The sequence below is a fragment of the Nyctibius grandis genome, chromosome 5 (genome assembly GCF_013368605.1).
Source record: "Nyctibius grandis isolate bNycGra1 chromosome 5, bNycGra1.pri, whole genome shotgun sequence".
Lineage (NCBI taxonomy): Eukaryota > Metazoa > Chordata > Aves > Nyctibiiformes > Nyctibiidae > Nyctibius > Nyctibius grandis.
Window position 1 is genome coordinate 43,889,398 of NC_090662.1, and position 19,357 is coordinate 43,908,754.

At 40.0% G+C, this 19,357-nt stretch overlaps 1 protein-coding gene across 1 annotated transcript in view; it reads left to right on the forward strand.

The window, feature by feature from the left end:
* TRHDE (thyrotropin releasing hormone degrading enzyme) overlaps nucleotides 1-19,357 on the forward strand; it is a 227,534-nt gene that overhangs the window by 189,989 nt on the left and 18,188 nt on the right. Inside the window, exons 13-15 of the mRNA XM_068400961.1 lie at nucleotides 5,949-6,096; nucleotides 8,489-8,586; nucleotides 9,213-9,320. Of these exons, the coding sequence (XP_068257062.1) occupies nucleotides 5,949-6,096; nucleotides 8,489-8,586; nucleotides 9,213-9,320 (354 nt within the window). The remainder of the gene's footprint in view (nucleotides 1-5,948; nucleotides 6,097-8,488; nucleotides 8,587-9,212; nucleotides 9,321-19,357) is intronic.

Below are 19,357 nucleotides of genomic sequence, written 5' to 3' on the forward strand. Positions count from 1 at the left end.
CAGAGTCTGTTTGACTGGTGCTGGATTTATGATAGGAATAATTCAGAACAGAGTAATAATTTTCCCATGGCAATTACACTACCATTTGGTACTTTGTCCCTAAGGGGAAAAAGAATGTGCTGGGATCTGTCCATAAGTTCAGTGGCTCAGTGTAAAGAACAAATCAGGGTCAGAATGCAGCTGAATACACACTGATGTTTCATAATATAATCTAGATCTTCTGCTTTTATCTGACTCATTAAAAGCCCATGTAATTTAAAGATTATTTTTGATTGCTATGAGATTTTTAGTGGGAATTCTTTGTGAGGGATATTTCATTACCACATTCAGTACTTTGTTTTTCTGTTCATTGCTTCTTTTCTCTGTAGCAATGACCACCCTTCAGTGTAATTTCTTCAGTGTAAGCAGGTTAGTCCCTTGCTAAGGGTTGGTGCTTATGATATTATATAATGTCATAAGCCACTATATATATATATAAAACTTTTGAAAGGTCTTTTTCCACCTCTGCCCTTGTCATGAAAATGGGATATCACCTTTTCACCACAGTTCATCAGCAGCCTCTTTAGTCATGAAAAACCTGCTGGGCCAGGATGTTTGTCTAGAGGTAATTTGTCTAATAACTGAAACAGATCTCTTTGCTAGTCTGCATTTCTGTTCTCCTGTTCACTTTAGTACAGCAGGCAACTGTGAAATTAAGAACACAGATGATAAGACAAACCTCATGTGGTGCCATGTCTCTAACACATGCTAAAGATCTCATGTGTAACAGTGGCTACAGAATGATTGACATGCTGATAAACTGATGGTTAAGGACAATTATATAAAAAGTTATAAAACTACCAAAGATCTCAAGAGCAATCTTTTTGGTTAAGTTTTGCTTTTGTAGTCACGTTTTTTAAATGACTCAGTATGGAGAAGGCTGGCTTAAATCTGGCTTGTAGAGGCTCTTTTTTAAGTCTGGGCTCCTTTCTATGTGTCCCATGACACCAGTCAAAAACCTTTAATCTATAATACAATAAAGAGACACCTCTCATTTTTGTAGTTTATACTGAAGCTACATAAACAACCATTCATTTTAAGACATGAAATGGATCTGTTGGTACTCTTCTGTGAATATTTACAGGGCAAAAGACCAGAGTTATGATATCCTTATTGTCATGCCTCTGAGGAGTACTGAAATTCTAGTACTCCTAGGATATCCATCGCTAGAAGCCTATATAAACAAAACTAGACAAATTTTTGTCAGGAGTGGCATTGGTATGAATCTGCGTTGTGTAGGGGAGAGACTAGATGAGTTCTTAAGGTGGCTTCCAGCCTTTTCATTCCGGATGCTATAGGTGAAGTTTCGTAAACTTTTTAACCTGTACTTGAGAAATGCTTAACCTGAACATCAGTATGAATTCAGCCACTGTTTATGAATCAACACTGTTTGATTTGACTATTTTATCTGTTAAGCTACTTGCCAAGACTATCTCAGATTCCTCTGCAGAATTTTTTTGGTTCTAGATACATGTTTGCTAAGATTCTCAGGTGACTACTGGAGACATACCTGGAGAAACAGTGTGACTGTTTCAGACCAGACATAAGATTGGACATCACAGTATTTCTGCAGTGTTTATGTTTGTTACCTGGTTTCAGTATAGCCCATAATCAGTTATTCCCTGAGTGACAGACAATATTTCAGTTTTCCTCTGAGATGGCTAAGCTGGAAAAGTACCTTGTCTTTTAGCCCTGGCTGTCATGCATTTGGACTTTGGCAGGCAATATCTGATAGTACTTTTGCTGGACTTTAAGGATAGCAATATGATTGATGGCTAAAAAGACACTAGAAAAATAAGGATTTCTGTCACTGACCTTCCAGTGACATTGTTGGAAGAGAGAGTGATAAATCAAGCTGCATGTGTAGAGTATGGACTTAACTTATGTTATATTCTATAGTGCCTTTGAATAAATATTACCAGACAGTTATATGACAGGGAGATTATTTTACATTTTTCCCTTTGATGGGAAGGTTGCTACTGTTACTTTTCTTATTATTGTAATGATAATTGTTAAACATTTCTGTTTAACATTTCTGCAGGTCTGTGTGTTTCCATCAGCGTTTACAGAGATACTCAGAACAGACTCAGTCTTTGTTCTGCCTTCTTCCCTCATCTTGCTTATTGTCCTGCTCCATAAATGACACAAGTGATTTCAATTAGCAGTTGTCACCAGCTGGTGGTATATGTTTGTCACAAGTCCTGTGACACTTGTGAGTCTTTGACCATTCCTTCCTGCTTTGCTGGATGCACAAATTTTGCTTTTGCTGACCAGATCCTGTGTAACCATCTTTGAACCTAGTTCTTCCAGGCTAGTGAAGGACAATCCTAGAAGCGTGCCAGCACCCCTCGGCTGCTGAGTGAGCTTGCCACTGTTCAAGTGAGACAGTACGTCTTGCTGGATGCAGAATCCCCTGGGAAAGACAAGTCTTGAAATCACTCTTAGCGCTGGACAAGCTTTTAGTGTAAAGTAAAAGAATATGATTGTACTAAAATACAAAGCTTAAGAAACCAGCTGCTGTGCTTTGTGAAGATGCAGAATACTAGAGCATAACTCACCACATAGACACGCAGCTTTGGCTAGTTTCTCTCTTCTGCTGACCTGGTTGTCACGATAGTCATGCTGCCTCCCAGGACAATTCACACAACTCCTAGATCTGTGATCTGGATTTTAGGACTTCTTATCTGTATGTGGTTTTATGGTTCATGGTTTCTCTCTTTTATGGTTTAGGATAACAGCTTCTCCTTATATCTTGTCTTCTCAGCTATGAATGTCAAAAATTAGCAGCCTTAGTGTTTGGATTACAATTATCAAACTCTTTCTTTGTGAATGAAAATATTCCTCAAGCTTTTTAAGCTGTAGTATACATTTAATATTTTATAACATATACGTTATATGCCACATTTTACACAAAAATGTAGAACAATGAATGTATTTATCACTACCTCTTGACAGAAACTGTTTAATGGCAAATAATCTGGGAGTGCTGTGTATTTGGAATAAGAGGTTCATAAACATGGCGTAGTAGCTGAGGGTGAAAGAATAGGGCTATCATGATTTTCTGTAGGCATCCATACAAAAAAAGAGTGTAGAATATATAGAACATTCTGCCAAGGCACAGTTCCCGAAGTACTTCTGTTTTCTCCAGAGAAGTGCTCCTATCTTAATTACCACTGTAAGAGGATTTTAGATACATCTCTGCTCAAGTTCATCAGAGGTCCAGCCTAGCAGCTGTACTTGAAACCCATCTGCCCAACATGTCCTGACAGAGAGTTTAACATTGATTGTAGCAGCCGTAACAACTTTCCCTCAAAATCACGATCTGAACTGATAGATGTGTTGTCGTTTATATTATAATGTCATCCACAAGGACCTCCCCTTATCCCCATCCCTGCTCTCAGAACTGATTCTGTTGATGTGGGGGGTTGATTTTGATGATACTATATAGCATAAGCTTTTCAAGGGTCATACCCAGAAAGAGAAGGAAGTTCAGAAGTAAACAGGAAAAAAATCAGACTTTGCCACAATCTGTTTTTGTCAGAAGGAATATACCCTTGGGGGGAAACATTAGGAAAAGTGGGGGACGGGGGAGAGGCAGGCAGAAATGAATGGGCTGATAAATTTGGAAGTTAGAAACAGTGAGTGATGAGAGTAACAGCTTCTGTTGTGAACAGGATGAGTATCATCAGCTAAGAATCACGATTTTGAAACTAGTTAGGCCGACAGCTCAGGAATAAGTGATAGATCTCTCTGACTTCACTTCTTATGTGTCTTTATGGAGGAGTTAAGCTTAAAAAGAAATAATCTGTTTGTTTTGCAGTGATGATTTCCCTTTTTCGCTTAGCATAGAGGTTTAATTTCAGAAGCATGATCCTACATGTCCATTGGTGCAGCTATAATAAACATTCATCAGTTTATTCCTTAAGCAGCAAGTTTCCTAGAGCTATTCCTCTTGTTCCTTGATCCACACTTTCTCATGTCAATCAAATTATCAGTAACAATAATCACAAATCCCATTAGGAACTAATTACATATATGCAACTTCAAGCTGGTTTACCTCTTTGCTAACATTATCTCCAAGTTTTTTAACTGCAGTCAATCCAGCTTGCTTCTGGCTCCATTAATTATTACACATCTTTACAAAGTATTAAGACCTAGAACTCATCTTGATGATATTCTGCTGCTTCAGAAATAAGAAAGACCTATAAAATGGAATAATTTGTAGTTAGCTTACTTTGTCTTCAGATGCATTGAACTCTGTCCGCCACCCACTCTAAGAGCACCACCGTTCTCATTTCATATCTGCTCAGTTCCTGAGTGACACAGTGAGATCTCCAAGTGATCTTGTTTTTCTTGCTTGACTGTGTGCTGTAACTGGAGTTGACAACAGAGTCTTGCTGACAAAAATGTGGACAAAGATGACATGAAGACTGGAGAGTGGGTCATCATAAGGACATGGGATAGATACTTTTGAAAACTGTGACATGAACTCATTTCTTTCCAAAGAACATGAAGGGAACTGGGTGTAATTCTTCCAACAGAGAGTGTGAAAAACAATGACTTGCATGGGTGTGGTGCATCTTGCAAGGAAACTATGGTTTTGGACCATACCAAAAAGAACGATCTATTTCAAATATTTTAGCAAAGTAGTTTTTATATGCTGTTACAACTCAGATCAACGTTTGTATCAACATGTATGTATTGACTCGTTTCCATAATAATCTGTGTAATTTTCTTTGTTTGCTATATGCATGCATCTCTTCCCCAGACGGTGATGGAAATTAAGGGGAGCATTTGCAACCAACAAGGAGGAAAAATAGTCTGTGAAGATACATCATACTATAGCCTATGTTAAATTGAAGCTTGTGGAATGCAACTTGCTGACTTTAAGTGTTTAATGAAAACAGAATCATTATCTCTTCTCTAGGCAGGTAGAGAACTCCTTTGGGATTTAAACACAGCATCAAGAGAAGAATAGACCTGTGTGTTTCTGGAAGGTTCACACCCACAGGGTTACGCTTTGTTTCTGCAGTCTAGATAGTTAAGAAAAAATGATATTCTGAGAAATAAAATGAGTGCAAATCCTAAAGCTTGATGTTCCCAGTACTCAGTTTTAAAAAGCAGCTTTCAAATGCTTGTGTCTGTATTGCACTTTACTTGTAAAGCTATTAATTTAAAGAGCCTTTCTGAAACTCCACTAAACTCTTTCCCTTGCACAGAGAGGTCCTTTATGACTGTAAAAGAATGGGGCAAAATTCTAGCTGATTGATATATAAACACCTGAAAAAAACATAGTTTATGTGGAAAGTGGTGAAACATCCTTAACCAAAGTGATGTCACTGAATGCCATTTCAGTTTAATAAAAGAAGTCATTCCAAAATGGCTTAAGGTGGATAGAAGACAAGGCAGCTCTAAAGGAGATAGAGAAGAGTCAGGAGAACTGTGAAACTAAAGGATGCTTCTTCTCCATTAGTTCTTCCCAATTGTCCATGACGAGTAGAAACATTCTCTGAAGCAAAATGCCTTGGGTTGTTGATTTTATGCAGACAGCTTTCTATCTTACAAATCAGCACAGTAGCACCTTCCTTTTGTTTTTTTGCTTAAAGTCAGTTACTTCATTGTTCATGTCTTTTATAGCCACAGGAATCCATAAAAAGTAGGCATAGTTTGTCTAGTTTTCTGTCATGTGTTTTCATGCCTTCCTTCATCCAGTAAGTGTGCTTGCACATGTGTTGGGAGAGACTAAGAGTTGCTGTTTTTTTATAAGTTTGACTTTAATATCATTATAATGTGATAAGTTTATCATGTTTTTCTGCCTTTTAATTTCATTTAGAAAAAAAGAATTCATTTTTGCCTCATCATGTATCTTCTGCAAAAACAAGTTAATACTAACTTCTTTTATCTTTCAGAGCTGGTTATTTACCTCAGAATATTCCTTTGGAGGTTATCAGATACTTTTCAGAGGAGAAGGAGTTTCTGCCTTGGCATGCTGCCAGCCGAGCTCTTTATCCTTTAGATAAATTGCTGGACCGCACAGAAAGCTACAACATCTTCAATGTAAGAGATACAGTCTTTCTTCCTTCTCTCCTTCTCTCCTTCTCTCCTTCTCTCCTTCTCTCCTTCTCTCCTTCTCTCCTTCTCTCCTTCTCTCCTTCTCTCCTTCTCTCCTTCTCTCCTTCTCCCTTCCCTTCTTTCTCCCTCTCTTTTTCCTTCCTTCCTTCCTTCCTTCCTTCCTTCCTTCCTTCCTTCCTTCCTTCCTTCCTTCCTTCCTCCCTTCCTCCCTCCCTCCCTCCCTCTCCTCCTTCCTTCCTTCCTCCCTCCCTTCCTCCCTCTCCTCCTTCCTTCCTCCCTTCCTCCCTTCCTCCCTTCCTCCCTTCCTCCCTTCCTCCCTCTCCTCATTGCAAAGAGTTGAACTATTCCCCAGTTAGATACTGTAAATGACCTAGGGATATTAGCTTTATTCCTAATTATTCTTTATTTAAACATAGCAATTGTCAGGCTTTGGTTCATTTGCATTTGAACAGTGATAACTGTTGTTTGAGGCATATATGATTAGTAGAAGGAAAGGTAATTATCCCTCCTATAAAATATTATGTCAAATGAAGCATTTCACTTAAAAGAGCCAAAGTAATCTATTTTCAGATTTTCTTTTTCGAGGATCCCCACAGCGATATTTCAATTGATGCCCAAGCCCAGCAAGGACACCAAATGCAGGCACAACTGAACAGGATGCATGCAACTGAAGTAAAGATTTGTAGTCATTATTTTGTCCAAAAAGCCATGGTGAATTCAATGCAGTTACCTTAATTAACAATAATTAGATCACCATTGAATCAAAAGCCCATTTATAATTGGGTCCGAAGGGACAGCAGTAACAGCTAGCAGCAGATGATTAAGATAGACATAACAAACATTTTAACATTTTACCTGAAATAAAAAAAGAATCCTAGCTACACTGAAGCATGTTTGATGAAGTACACAGGATTTGACTGCTGCCAGTGACAATTATGAACTCTTGGGTTTTTTTATTTACTATGAATTTTATATAGTCTACATATTTTCAAAGGCCAACATACAGTAATTTTATGTAATTTTGTAAAGCCTTCAAATGAAGGAACTGTCTAAAGCCTGAAATGCTTAAAGGTGCTTTTTTTCTTCTTAAACATGTATTTGCTTGTGTGTGTGTTTGTGTCCAGAGACCACATGCTCAGAAAGCAGAAAGCTAGAGGTGGCTGGATGTGTATATATATGTAGAAGTACATGCATATATATATACACTCACACATACACAGAGCTACCTGCTGACATGGAAAATTATTTTTGTAGAACATAAACTACAGATTAATAAAGATACATTGAGATTCTTTCTTTATGAACCTACAGTGTGGGACTACATGCAAACCAGAGCCATAATATAAAATGATAAAATAAATTGCATGCTTACTCTGTTGTTAACTGCACAGAAAAAAAACTTATGAGTCTGCCATTGCTATTTCACTTTTAAACATGGCTGTGTAAAAAATCCACAATTTTAACAAAACCAGTAAAATTCACAGCTGGGTTGTGTTTTATCACTACTGATGAGAGCTTTGAAAGCAGAGGTGATAGCAGAGGAAATAAGTCTTTTTAGTCACAGAATAACATATCTGCTAAAGGAAGCTGCACTATGAATCTCCTTTTGTCTTTACATCGTATATACATGCCCGTGCATCCACAATAATAAAATAGATGCTCTCCTGTGTGGTTCTTTATATCTCAGTTCTCTTTTTCAAATTGGTAAATTCCGCTGGCAAAAGATTATGCTGAATACAATGACAGTGATTTTCTTCACAACTGGCCAGAATATGTAAATATGTCTCCTGTGTAAAAAGTAAAAGTAAGCTAAAATACATCTTGGGCTTTTTTGTTCTTTAAGCACACCAAGAACCTAAACTTAAAACATGGTGTCATTAAATGTACAAAGCTCATTTGCGGCCACACCGTTCGATATTTTTAAGCCAACTGACTGTACTTAAGTGATGTTTTTGCCATGGCTATGGATATTAAAACAATATTCTTTTAAAAGTGAACATGCACGGTGTAGTCGAGATTGGCCATAGAGTAGAGATTAAGCTGTTGACACTCTTGCAACTTTTCAGCCGTGTATTGTGAGTTCAAAATAGATTGTGAGAAACTCTTCTTAAATTGATGATGTGTGTAACAATAAATTGTCTTATCCTAGACATCTAATCAGATAGCTGTTCTATAGATTACTTCTCACTATAGCAGTGATGGAGGATTATATATGGACATGTTGCTTTGCTAAATGCAAATCAAAGTCTTTGGAAAGTAGGACATTATTTGAGGATAAAAAAGAAACACAAAAACTCAATAGTTAATAGTATTTAAATTTCAAATCAAAAAAATAAATAAATGTTAACACTGAATATGTTTTTCTTTTCCTCCTCAGGAGTACATTTTAAGACAAGTTGCATCAATGTATCTTAAGCTTGGATGGCCAACGAATAATTCAAACAAATCACTTGTTCAAGTATCCTACCAACATGAGTACTGTTATTTATTTTTTTTATTATTGTTTGTTTGCAGGATGTAGTTGTAGTAATGCACTCTCCTAATATTTGGTTTAATCTTTAGCATGTTATACTTTCCTAGCTTTGTCTTCCTTCTGTTTTTCCTTTCTGGGTTAGAGAGAGAGGAGCAAGATGCTATGAGATTAATTCCTCTTTCCTAAGTTTGGAGAACATGATTTCCTAAGCTTTAATTTAAAATTTTACTGCACTGGATATTTAAGAACTTGGACTCATGTGACCACAGAGGTCAGGAAGAATGCATAAGTGTAAATGGGGGCTGGTTTTGGTCCATGACCTTTCTTTAGCTGTTGCAGCAGCTGTAGGCATTAAGTTGATACTGAGATAATGAGGAAGAGTTTCTTCTTGTGGTTTACCAGTCAGTTTAGCACAGCATAGATTTCATCCCTGTGCAGAATGTACTGTTCCAAATCTTTTTCAATCCATTTGTACATCACTCCTTTCACATGTACATCTCTAATAGCTGGATTATCTTTGGTATGTTGCCCAACTATCAGTTGCTGCCACTGTTATAAGAAATAATTTTTTGTAAACATTCAAACACATTCACTAATGCAGCCTTATTGCTTTCTTAAATTTGGACAGAGAGTTGCGTCGGGAAGTCATCATGTTGGCCTGCAGCTTCGGTAACAAACATTGTCACCAGCAGGCTGCAACGTTAATCTCGGATTGGATCTCTAGCAATAGGAACCGGTAAGTGGAACTGAAATGTCTATTTTCCATTTCTCCTGCTCAGAGGCAATACCGCTGGCATGCTCTTCCTCTCCTGCCCTCCCCCATCTGCAGTGGGAGGAGGCAGAGGTCACTGGCTGTTATTTAAAAATGTCTGTGGTGCTTCAGAATGAATTATTTGACTTTGCATGTATGAGTGGGTGGAGGGGACACCCATGTAGCCTTTTCCCACTCCTGATGAATTGCTGTCAGATAATTATATGCTGAAAGGCGAGAAGATGGGTTTTAAGGAGGGGTTTAAAGGAAGAAAAACGAGTGAACACCGCATTGGCAGACAAACACGGAGCCTGCGTTGGGGCAAATAGAGCAGAAGGTGCTGTGATTAAAGAAGTGAGAGAGGTTAGAGGCAGAAGGACTGAGAAGTAAGAAAGGAGATGAAACAAGGTATTTGAGGGAAATGTTATAAAGTACTTAAGGGTGAAGACTTGGAAATTGGTGTGATTCAGGAATACAGGGAGAAGCTCATGTAAGGTTTCAGAGAGGGGATAATATGATAGCTGATGTGTTGAGCATTAGCAGCACTGGAGTGGTTTGACAGCAAATATGTAAGTTAGGCTGTCCAGACACAGATTTATTCAGCTGAGGCAAGGGAACATGGGCCATGGATGCTCTGTGAAGTTTATGTTTTATAGGCAAGCATCTAAGAAATGTTAAATTACTGAAAATACAAATATTTAAGTAGGTAATGATCTATGGGCAATGGGATAAGTACGGAGTATAGGTTAAGACCACAATTTCTTGAAAAAGAATGATGGATTTTTTCTGACTATGTAGAATGTGGATGTAGAAGAATTTGCTTAAGCACATCACATGATATTTCTGTTTAAAGGAAAATATTTTACTTTTAACAAAGAAAAAGGGAAGATAAGGTGTCTTACATTTTTAGTCCCAGTCTTGTATTAGCTCTGCAAAAGGATCAGATCTCTGTAGACATATAGGCACGTAGGATTTTTCAAAGACATCTTGGGCCAGTCAGGTGTTTGTTTGCAATTAAAATATGTCTATCTGTCTTTGTAATCTTTGAAAATCCTTTACAGGCATACCCAGTTACGTAAGTACCTGAGTGTCTTTTAAAACCAGCCATGAACTGAGCATTAATGGAAATTGCATTCCTATATGACTTTGAAACTTCTGAAAAAAAAAAAGATCCTGAAACTATGACTATGTACCTTTAAATAAGATGTGTGTGAGGGGGAGGGTTTTCTTGTGTAAGATGATACCAGATATATTTGCTATGAAATACATACCTCAGTGTTTTATATGAATTCTTCTTGTCACCAGCAACAATCAGTATGAAACTATTCAAAGAGGAGATTAAAGAGAAAGAATCATTGGAAACAATCTGCAAAAGTAATTTACTTAGATATTCATTTGCAAAATTAGTTAATCAAACCTAGCACCATCTATTAGCATGCACAGCAGTAGACTATTCAGTGTTAAAAAGCTGTCACACTGCAAAGCTTTCTCCTACCCTGTGTCTTCGTCCTTTCCAACAGGATTGAAGAAGGAAACATTGGGGAAAAAAAAAAAGCTTATTGCTTTACTAACAATAGCAAGAGGAGAAAGGAATAAATTTAAGGAGCCGTCTAAAGGTTCATCTTCATCTTTCTATGGGGCCATTCTTGGGAGCACAAGATTGTAGCTGCCAGCATATGATGAGTATTATGATAAAAGCATCACAGCAGGGCAGAGGAAGAGAATAGCTACTAAGTTAAAGCAGTGCATTTCTCCAAAGAAACTGCACAGTTTTGCAAAATAGCTGCAACAAATAACGTAATTACAGATACAGATTGACAGTCAGCTGATAAATAGGGGTACAACTTGCAAAGAAGACAGACATGTTTTTATTTATTTCTTAATATTATAGGATTTGTTCAGTTCCCCACCCCAGAATTTACCAGTTGCTATTCTCAGAGCAGTCTCACATGCTGAATGTAGCTAACATATGAGCAGACTCATTTTGTATCTACTTTTATTAAAAGACATTGCAAAGCCTACAAGTAATAGCAGCTCAGTAGACATAAAATCAGCTTGTGTTTCACAGTAAAAACATTTGTAGGGGTCTGTCAATGTTCTCTCAGGAATGTTCAGATTCGTGCTGCATCAGAGGTACCTCATATCTCCTTTGCTCTGTTTAAACCAACTCAGACTGAAAGCTGAAAATAAAGCAGGGTCTGTCTTCCCTACTTTTGCACCAAGAAAATGATGATGATTCTACAATTAGAATTTAATTAACATGGTGTTTGAGTCATGCCTCTACCTCTTGTAGCACTTCTGGGACAATAGCTAGCTCAAGTGCAAAGGGCAAGCAGATAAGTACAAGGTACATGCAGAGAGCACATCCAACAGGTGCCATTTTGTATTCTTTCTTATCAGTCAAGTGTTTTTCTCAGTTTGATGCCCTTAACAGCTGTTTGTCAATTTGCTGTGAACAGCCACCTCAGAATTTGTAGGAATCCCTCAGAGCTGGTTTCCTTACAAAGGGGAAACTCCTGCTCATCTTTCTCCAGACTTCTCTGCCAGCTCCTGGTGACAAAAGCTGATGACAGGTACAGAAACTACATGTATCCTTGCCTGTTCCACTCCTTATCAACAATCAGTAAAGTTGTATCTGCTGAAAAATGCTCTAAAAGTTCTTGTAGATGCCCTTTCCTCTTCTGAAACAGAACAAAGACATTGACTGATGCATTGCAGAAAGCATGGTCTTGGTGGATTTGCATAGCCAGAGCATGAAGATAGAGTTCCAGAGATCTGAGAGATATTTTTATATATGGGTGTAATTTGAGTTTGACTATGAGAGTAAAAATAAAGGCTAATTTGCAACTTTCCACCCTGCCCCTCCCAAAAACCTTATTCTGGAAGACTAGATGTTTCATACAATGAGCTAATTCACAAACAGTGAATGTTCACAGAATCACAGAATCACAGAATTGTTTTGCTTGGAAAGGACATTTAAGATCATCGAGTCCAACTGTTAACCTAGCACTGCCAAGTCAACCACTAAACAGTATTCCTAAGCACCACTTCTACTCGTCTTTTAAATACCTCCAGGGATGGTGATTCCACCACTTCCCTGGGCAGCCTGTTCCACTGCTTGATAACCCTTTCTGTGAAGAAATTTTTCCTGATATGCAATCTAAACCTCCCCTGGCACAACTTGAGGCCATTTCCTCTTCTCCTATCGCTTGTTGCTTGGGAGAAGAGACTAGTACCCTCCTCGCTACAGCCTCCTTTCAGGTACTTGTAGACAGCGATAAGGTCTCCCCTGAGCCTCCTTTTTCCAGACTAAACAACTCCAGTTCCCTCAGCTGCTCCTCGTAAGACTTGTTCTCCAGACCCTTCACCGACTTCATTGCCCTTCTTTGGACTCGCTTCAGCACCTCAATGTCATTCTTGTAGTAAGGCGCCCAAAATGGAACACAGTATTCAAGATGGAAGGAACACAAATTGTTGGAAGGAACACAAATTCTTCAAAGCAGTAGACCCCAAAATGAGACTAGGGAATTAAGCTTGTGTCTCAGATTCTAATCAATACAAAATTAGGGTAATATTAAATTAATTTGTGTATTAAATACCACATAAATGCACAGGCAGTAAATCATGTAAAGGAGTTTTTTGATTCCCTGGCAGTTACTGCAGTTAAAGTTCAATAAGCGTAACAGAGAATGTGCAATTAATAATACTTTACAAATGCTAAAATTCATAACTTTTTAGCCACATTTTTAATCTATGGCTTTTAATAAGTTCTTTTGAAATGTTTTTTCTGTTTTACTTGTAGCATTTAATTATGGATAAAGTGTTGGATAATGAACAAATACAGTAACATCTAACTGTTTTACCAGCATATGCCTACAATTGCTGTGTTTTCTAGTAATTATATTTAGTCTGGTAGGTCCAGAAATTAATTATGATCTCATCTTCACTGTAGGGGATAGAAATAATCATAATAATCAGTTAGTGTTTGTACTTTGTAATTACATGTTCTTTACTGTGCAAATAATTTGCCACTGTTCACCAAGTAAAATAATGGTCATTCATAGCACAAAGCCAGAAGTCCTCTTTGTGTTTCCAACACTGTTTGAAAAAAAGGCATTAGATTTCCAACTGCAGCACTGCAGATTTTCTTATGGAATTAGTAAAAAAAAAAACCCATACATGTGATCTGCAACATTAGCCTCTATGCATGAAAGTGGAAGTCAGCTGAGAGGCTTGAAGGCTTGAATTTCTAAAGTGACTTGAGTATTGCAGTGCTTAATTTCTAGGTGCCTGGCTCACAGGGCAGAATCAGATGCTTGGAGTTACACTTCCTACAAGGGGGTTTGCGAACCTCTAAAGGAAGTCGTCAGCAGCCAGTATGCTGAGTGAAGAGCCTCTTAACATGAGACTATGAAAAGAGAGTGGGCCATCTTAGGGTCCAGCACTGCAGGTAGAAAAATGCCTATATCAAATGAATATGTAAATGGCGATCATAGACTTAGGGGTCCTTGCAAAAGATGCCTTTCAGAACTGTCACTAAAGCAGGGAAAGCTCTGTTCCTTTTCTTTTCAAACACAGCTGGCAGAGAAGCTTCTTCTCAACCCCCTCTTGAACAGTAGTTCTGAGACTGTGGTAGAGCTTCAGTTTAGTATCTCAGCCCTGTGTCTGCTGCATGCAGAAGACTAACCTGATGACCTATCTGTGAGGTGTTTAGGACAGTATTAAGACACTGCAACACACTTTCCTCCTCTAGTTGAAGCTCAGCCACTGGGATTTACTTCATTAGCAAGAGAAATAATACAGCTCTCCAGCCTAAAGATCAGAGCATTCATCTGAGGGAGGGAGGCTTGAGTACCTGAAATACCAGGTTTACTTAGTATGCAAAGGGCTTTAAGTGGTATTGCTCACTACCACTTTTTCAGGGCAAAGCATGATGGTAAAACAAGGAACGTAACATAACTCTAAGAAAGGAGTTTGGCTCTACAAGGAGCAAACACATCACATGTCTCAACCGTGACAAGAGGCTATAAGGAGACATCTGGTTGTACTGGTCTAGGAATTGATATCATATTTAAATCCTTGAAATTGTTAAAAAAGAAATAATTATTTCTTTCAGCTGAAAATCTGAGATTAGACTTCAAGGTATGTTTTACCATCCTTTTAATCAATGAATTTAAGTGACTTGTCTCTTTCTAAATGGCTGGTGGCTCCAGCCCATTTTACTTGAAAGTTTGCATTGACTTCTGACTTGATAGTTGATACGAAGGCAAACATTTTCACTCTGTTAAGTTGGGATATATGGTACTCCTGTATTGGAAGAATGGAAACCCTTGAAACTTCCAGACTGGTGTTCAGAAGAATACAAACTTAGTAGAAAACATATAAGCACACTGAAATTTCCCTTGTAGGTTGAGAATGTAAGGTTACTGGGATTTAGTCAACAGCAGAATGCTATACAAGAGAAGCTACTCTTGGCTGAAAATTAAGATGTTTGCTTCTGCCCTCGTTTAACTGAGCTTATCCCTGTGAAACTCTTTCATGTGTGAAGAAATACATTATTCACACTCCTTAGATATAACAGCATTGTGGTTCAGCCTAAAAAATTAACAAAATTACCATACAATGCCTGCCTGAGCTTCAGAATCAGCCTTGTTAACCCCTTTAACCTTCACTGCAAATCTGTTTTGAAAGAAAAACATGTTTCTTAGAGGATTAGCATTTTCAGACTTTCTGCCTTGGATAGACTGAGTAAATGTGTATTTCTGAGGTTCAGGAAAGAATCTGTGGAGAGCTGCATTCTGTAAACTCCTGACAGGAGATATCATAACAACAGGTAATGTGAAAATACACACTGTGATGGCTCAAAGCATAACTTACCCACAGACACAAGCATGTTTTTGCAAACCTTTCTGTGGGTGCAGGTGTGATTTTCTTCCAGCTACTGTTACCATCCATCAGCAACAGGTTGCCACATGCACACTTCTGCTAGCAAAATGGACTGTGGCTGTATGCTTGCTTGAGGCAAAGTTGGACAGGATAGCAAGAACATGTGAACATGTGAGAGAGCTACTTTGAACTGAGACAGCTGATTTTGCCTTCAGCAGGAAAAGGAGCGCTTGTATTCTGATTCTGTTAGTAGAGCTGTGGTGATGCTATTCTTTTGTTAATATGCAGCAGTGAGCAGTGGGAGATGATAGTACTGCATCAGACACAATTACATGGCAATGTTTGTCTAAGATGTTACTGGACCAGTTGGAAGGCCCCTAGCTAGTCATAGCCAGTTCTGTTTGCTCTTATTTTTTCTTCTTTAGAAATGTAACCATTGCTATTTATTGGTTGCTGTCTTTTAAATGGAAACAAAGTACCTTAATTAATTGCCTCAATACCCCTAGAAAACTTACAGAAAATGCATTTGATTGATCTGGGCTTCACATCACTTTGGGGTGATTTTACGTTTAATGCAGTTTTTACTATTTTTACTATTATTCTTCTGTCACAACCACTCTGATCATCTTTGCTTACTTGGAATACTGCCTTGCAGATACCATCAATTGAAAAAAAAAAAAAAGGGAAAATTCAATATTCTACCACATCAAACTTGTGTAAAGTGAAGGTTGCATTCTGATGTCTGCAAATTTGGTGTATCTTGTCCTTGCACCTGTTATGCTTACCTTATGGTTGATGACAACCTGCTAATCTTTGATCTACAGAGCTAAGCTCACTAGCTATTTGATAAGTAGAGCTAATGTTCAATACTTAGCTTCTTTCTTGTACTTTTTTCCTTTTTTTTTGCAATTCTGAGTGTACATTCAATCTAAAGTTTCTAAGACAAGACATAGGAAGGCAAGAGTTTTCTTTTTTTTCTTTTTTGTTTTTTAAGGAAAGCAAGGCTCAGATGAATAGATACTATTTGCCATGGAGTGCAGGCTGCTGAGCTGAATTAGAGTAAAGTCAGCATCCATTCTGTAGCCCATGGATTAATGAAGTTTGCATTTGTCTGTCGTTGTGAATGAGGAGAAGTCGTCCATCTGCCAGATGATCCTGAATGCAAATCCAGATATTTTGAGTCTGCTCTGGTCTCTAATCATCCAGGTTGTTCTGAGAAGTCTTTCGGTGCTGAGCTGGGACCAGAGATCTCTGAAAAGAGAATATGCCATGAATTTTCCTGTTCAGTCTGTGTTTCAAGCCAGAACACATCTGTGTGTCATTTTGCACTACAGATGAACCACTTTTGGTTACTAAAAAATGAAATCAGGATTTTGGATGATTGCATCCTAGTAGTCAATTACCTCATTTAATCTTTTTAAGTGTGATAATGTGAATATGGGCTTTTCTAGTGACTTCTGTTTACCATTTCAAAGACTTTTGTCACATTACAGAATCACAGAATCACAGAATCAACCAGGTTGGAAGAGACCTCAGGGATCATCGAGTCCAACCGTTGCCCTGACACACCCTGTCAACTAGACCATGGCACTAAGTGCCATGTCCAGTCTTTTCTTAAACACATCCAGAGATGGTGACTCCACCACCTCCCTGGGCAGCCCATTCCAATGGCTAATAACCCTTTCTGAAAAGAAATTCTTCCTAATGTCCAACCTGAACCTCCCCTGGCGAAGCTTGAGGCTATGTCCTCTTGTCCTATCGCTAGTTGCCTGGGAGAAGAGGCCAACTCCCACTTCACTACAACCTCCCTTCAGGTAGTTGTAGACTGCAATAAGGTCACCTCGGAGCCTCCTCTTCTCCAGGCTAAACAACCCCAGCTCCCTCAGCCGTTCCTCGTAGGTCAGACCCTCCAGACCCTTCACCAGCTTGGTCGCCCTCCTCTGGACTCGCTCCAACACCTCAACATCTTTCTTGAAGTGCGGGGCCCAGAACTGGACACAGTACTCAAGGTGTGGCCTCACCAGTGCTGAGTAGAGAGGGACGATCACTTCCCTAGACTGGCTGGCTACACTATTCCTAATAGAGGCCAGGATGCCATTGGCCTTCTTGGCCACCTGGGCACACTGCTGGCTCATGTTTAGCCGGCTGTCGATCAGCACCCCCAAGCCTCTTTCCGCCGGGCCGCTTTCTAACCACTCTTCCCCCAGCCTGTAGCGCTGCATGGGGTTGTTGTGGCCAAAGTGTAAGACCCAGCACTTGTTCTTGTTGAACCTCATGCCGTTGGTCTTGGCCCATCTATCTAACCTGTCCAGATCCCTCTGTAGGGCCTTCCTACCCTCCAGCAGATCGACACTCCCCCCCAGCTTGGTGTCATCTGCAAATTTGCTGAGGGTGCACTCAATCCCTACGTCTAGATCATCTATAAAGATATTGAACAGCACCGGCCCCAGAACTGAGCCCTGGGGAACACCGCTAGTGACCGGCCACCAGCTGGACTTTGCCCCATTCACCACCACTCTCTGGGCTCGGCCATCCAGCCAGTTTTTAACCCATTTAAGAGTCCACCCATCCAAGCCCTGGGCAGCTGGTTTGTCTAGGAGGATGCTGTGGGAGACAGTGTCGAATGCCTTACTGAAGTCTAGATAGACTACATCCACAGCCCTGCCCTCATCTACTAAGCGGGTCACTTGGTCATAGAAGGAGACCAGGTTGGTCGAGCAGGACCTGCCTTTCATGAATCCATGTTGGCTGGCCCCGATGCCCCGATTGTCCTGCAGGTGCTGTGTAATGGCACTCAGGATGATCTGTTCCATCACCTTGCCTGGCACCGAGGTCAGGCTGACAGGCCTATAGTTCCCCGGATCATCCTTCCGACCCTTCTTGTAGATGGGCGTTACATTTGCTAATTTCCAGTCAGCTGGAACTTCTCCAGTTAACCAGGACTGCCGGTAGATAATCGAGAGTGGTTTGGCAAGTTCATTTGCCAGTTCCTTCATTACTCTGGGGTGAATCCCATCCGGGCCCATAGCCTTGTGGGTGTCCAACTGGCACAGCAGGTCACTAACCATCTCCTCCTGGATTACGAGGGGTTCACACAGCCCCCCGTCCCTAACTTCAGGCTCTGGGGGCCGAGTCTCCTGAGGACAACCGGTCTTGACATTAAAGACCGAGGCAAAGAAGGCATTGAGCACGTCTGCCTTTTCCTCATCCCCTGACACTACACTACCCTCATTCAGCAAGTGGTGGAGGCTCTCCTTGACCCTCCTTTTGCTGTTGATGTATCTGTAAAAGCTTTTTTTGTTATCTTTGACTGTAGCAGCCAAATCAAGCTCTAATTGATCTTTGGCCCTTCTAATCTTCTCCCTACACGACCTGGCCACGTCCCTATAGACCTCCCAAGTTACCCGACCCTTCTTCCAGAGCAAATAGGCTCTCTTTTTTTCCTTAAGTTCTAGCCTAAGTTCTCTGTTTAACCAGGCCTGTCTTTTTCCCCGACGGCTTGTCTTCCTACAGACTGGGACAGCCTGCTCCTGAATATTTAGCAATTCCCTTTTGAAGCATGTCCAGCCTTCCTGGACTCCTTTGCCCTTCAGGGTCGACTCCCAAGGGACTCGGTCCACCAGCCTCTTAAACAGGCTAAAGTCTGCCCGCTGGAAATCTAAGGCAGAAGTTCTGCTCTTGCCCCTCCTTACTTCCCCCACTATCGAAAACTCTAACATTTCATGGTCGCTATTCCCAAGACGGCCACCGACCCTCACATCTCCCACTAGTCCTTCTCTGTTCACAAACAACAGGTCAAGCAGGGCCCCTCCTCTAGTGGGCTCATTTACCACTTGCATGAGGAAGTTGTCCTCCACACATTCAAGGAACCTCCTAGATTGCTTCCTCTCTGCCATGTTGTATTTCCAGCAGACATCCGGCAAGTTGAAGTCGCCCATGAGTACAAGGGCCGGCGACTGGGCGGCTTCTGACAGCTGCTTGTAAAACGCCTCGTCTGCCTGCTCATCCTGGTTGGGTGGTCTATAACAGACTCCCACCGTAATGTCCGCCCTGCCGACCTTCCCCCTGATCTTCACCCATAAACATTCAACCTTTTCATTCTCACCATCTTCCTCAATTTCGACACAGTCCAAGCA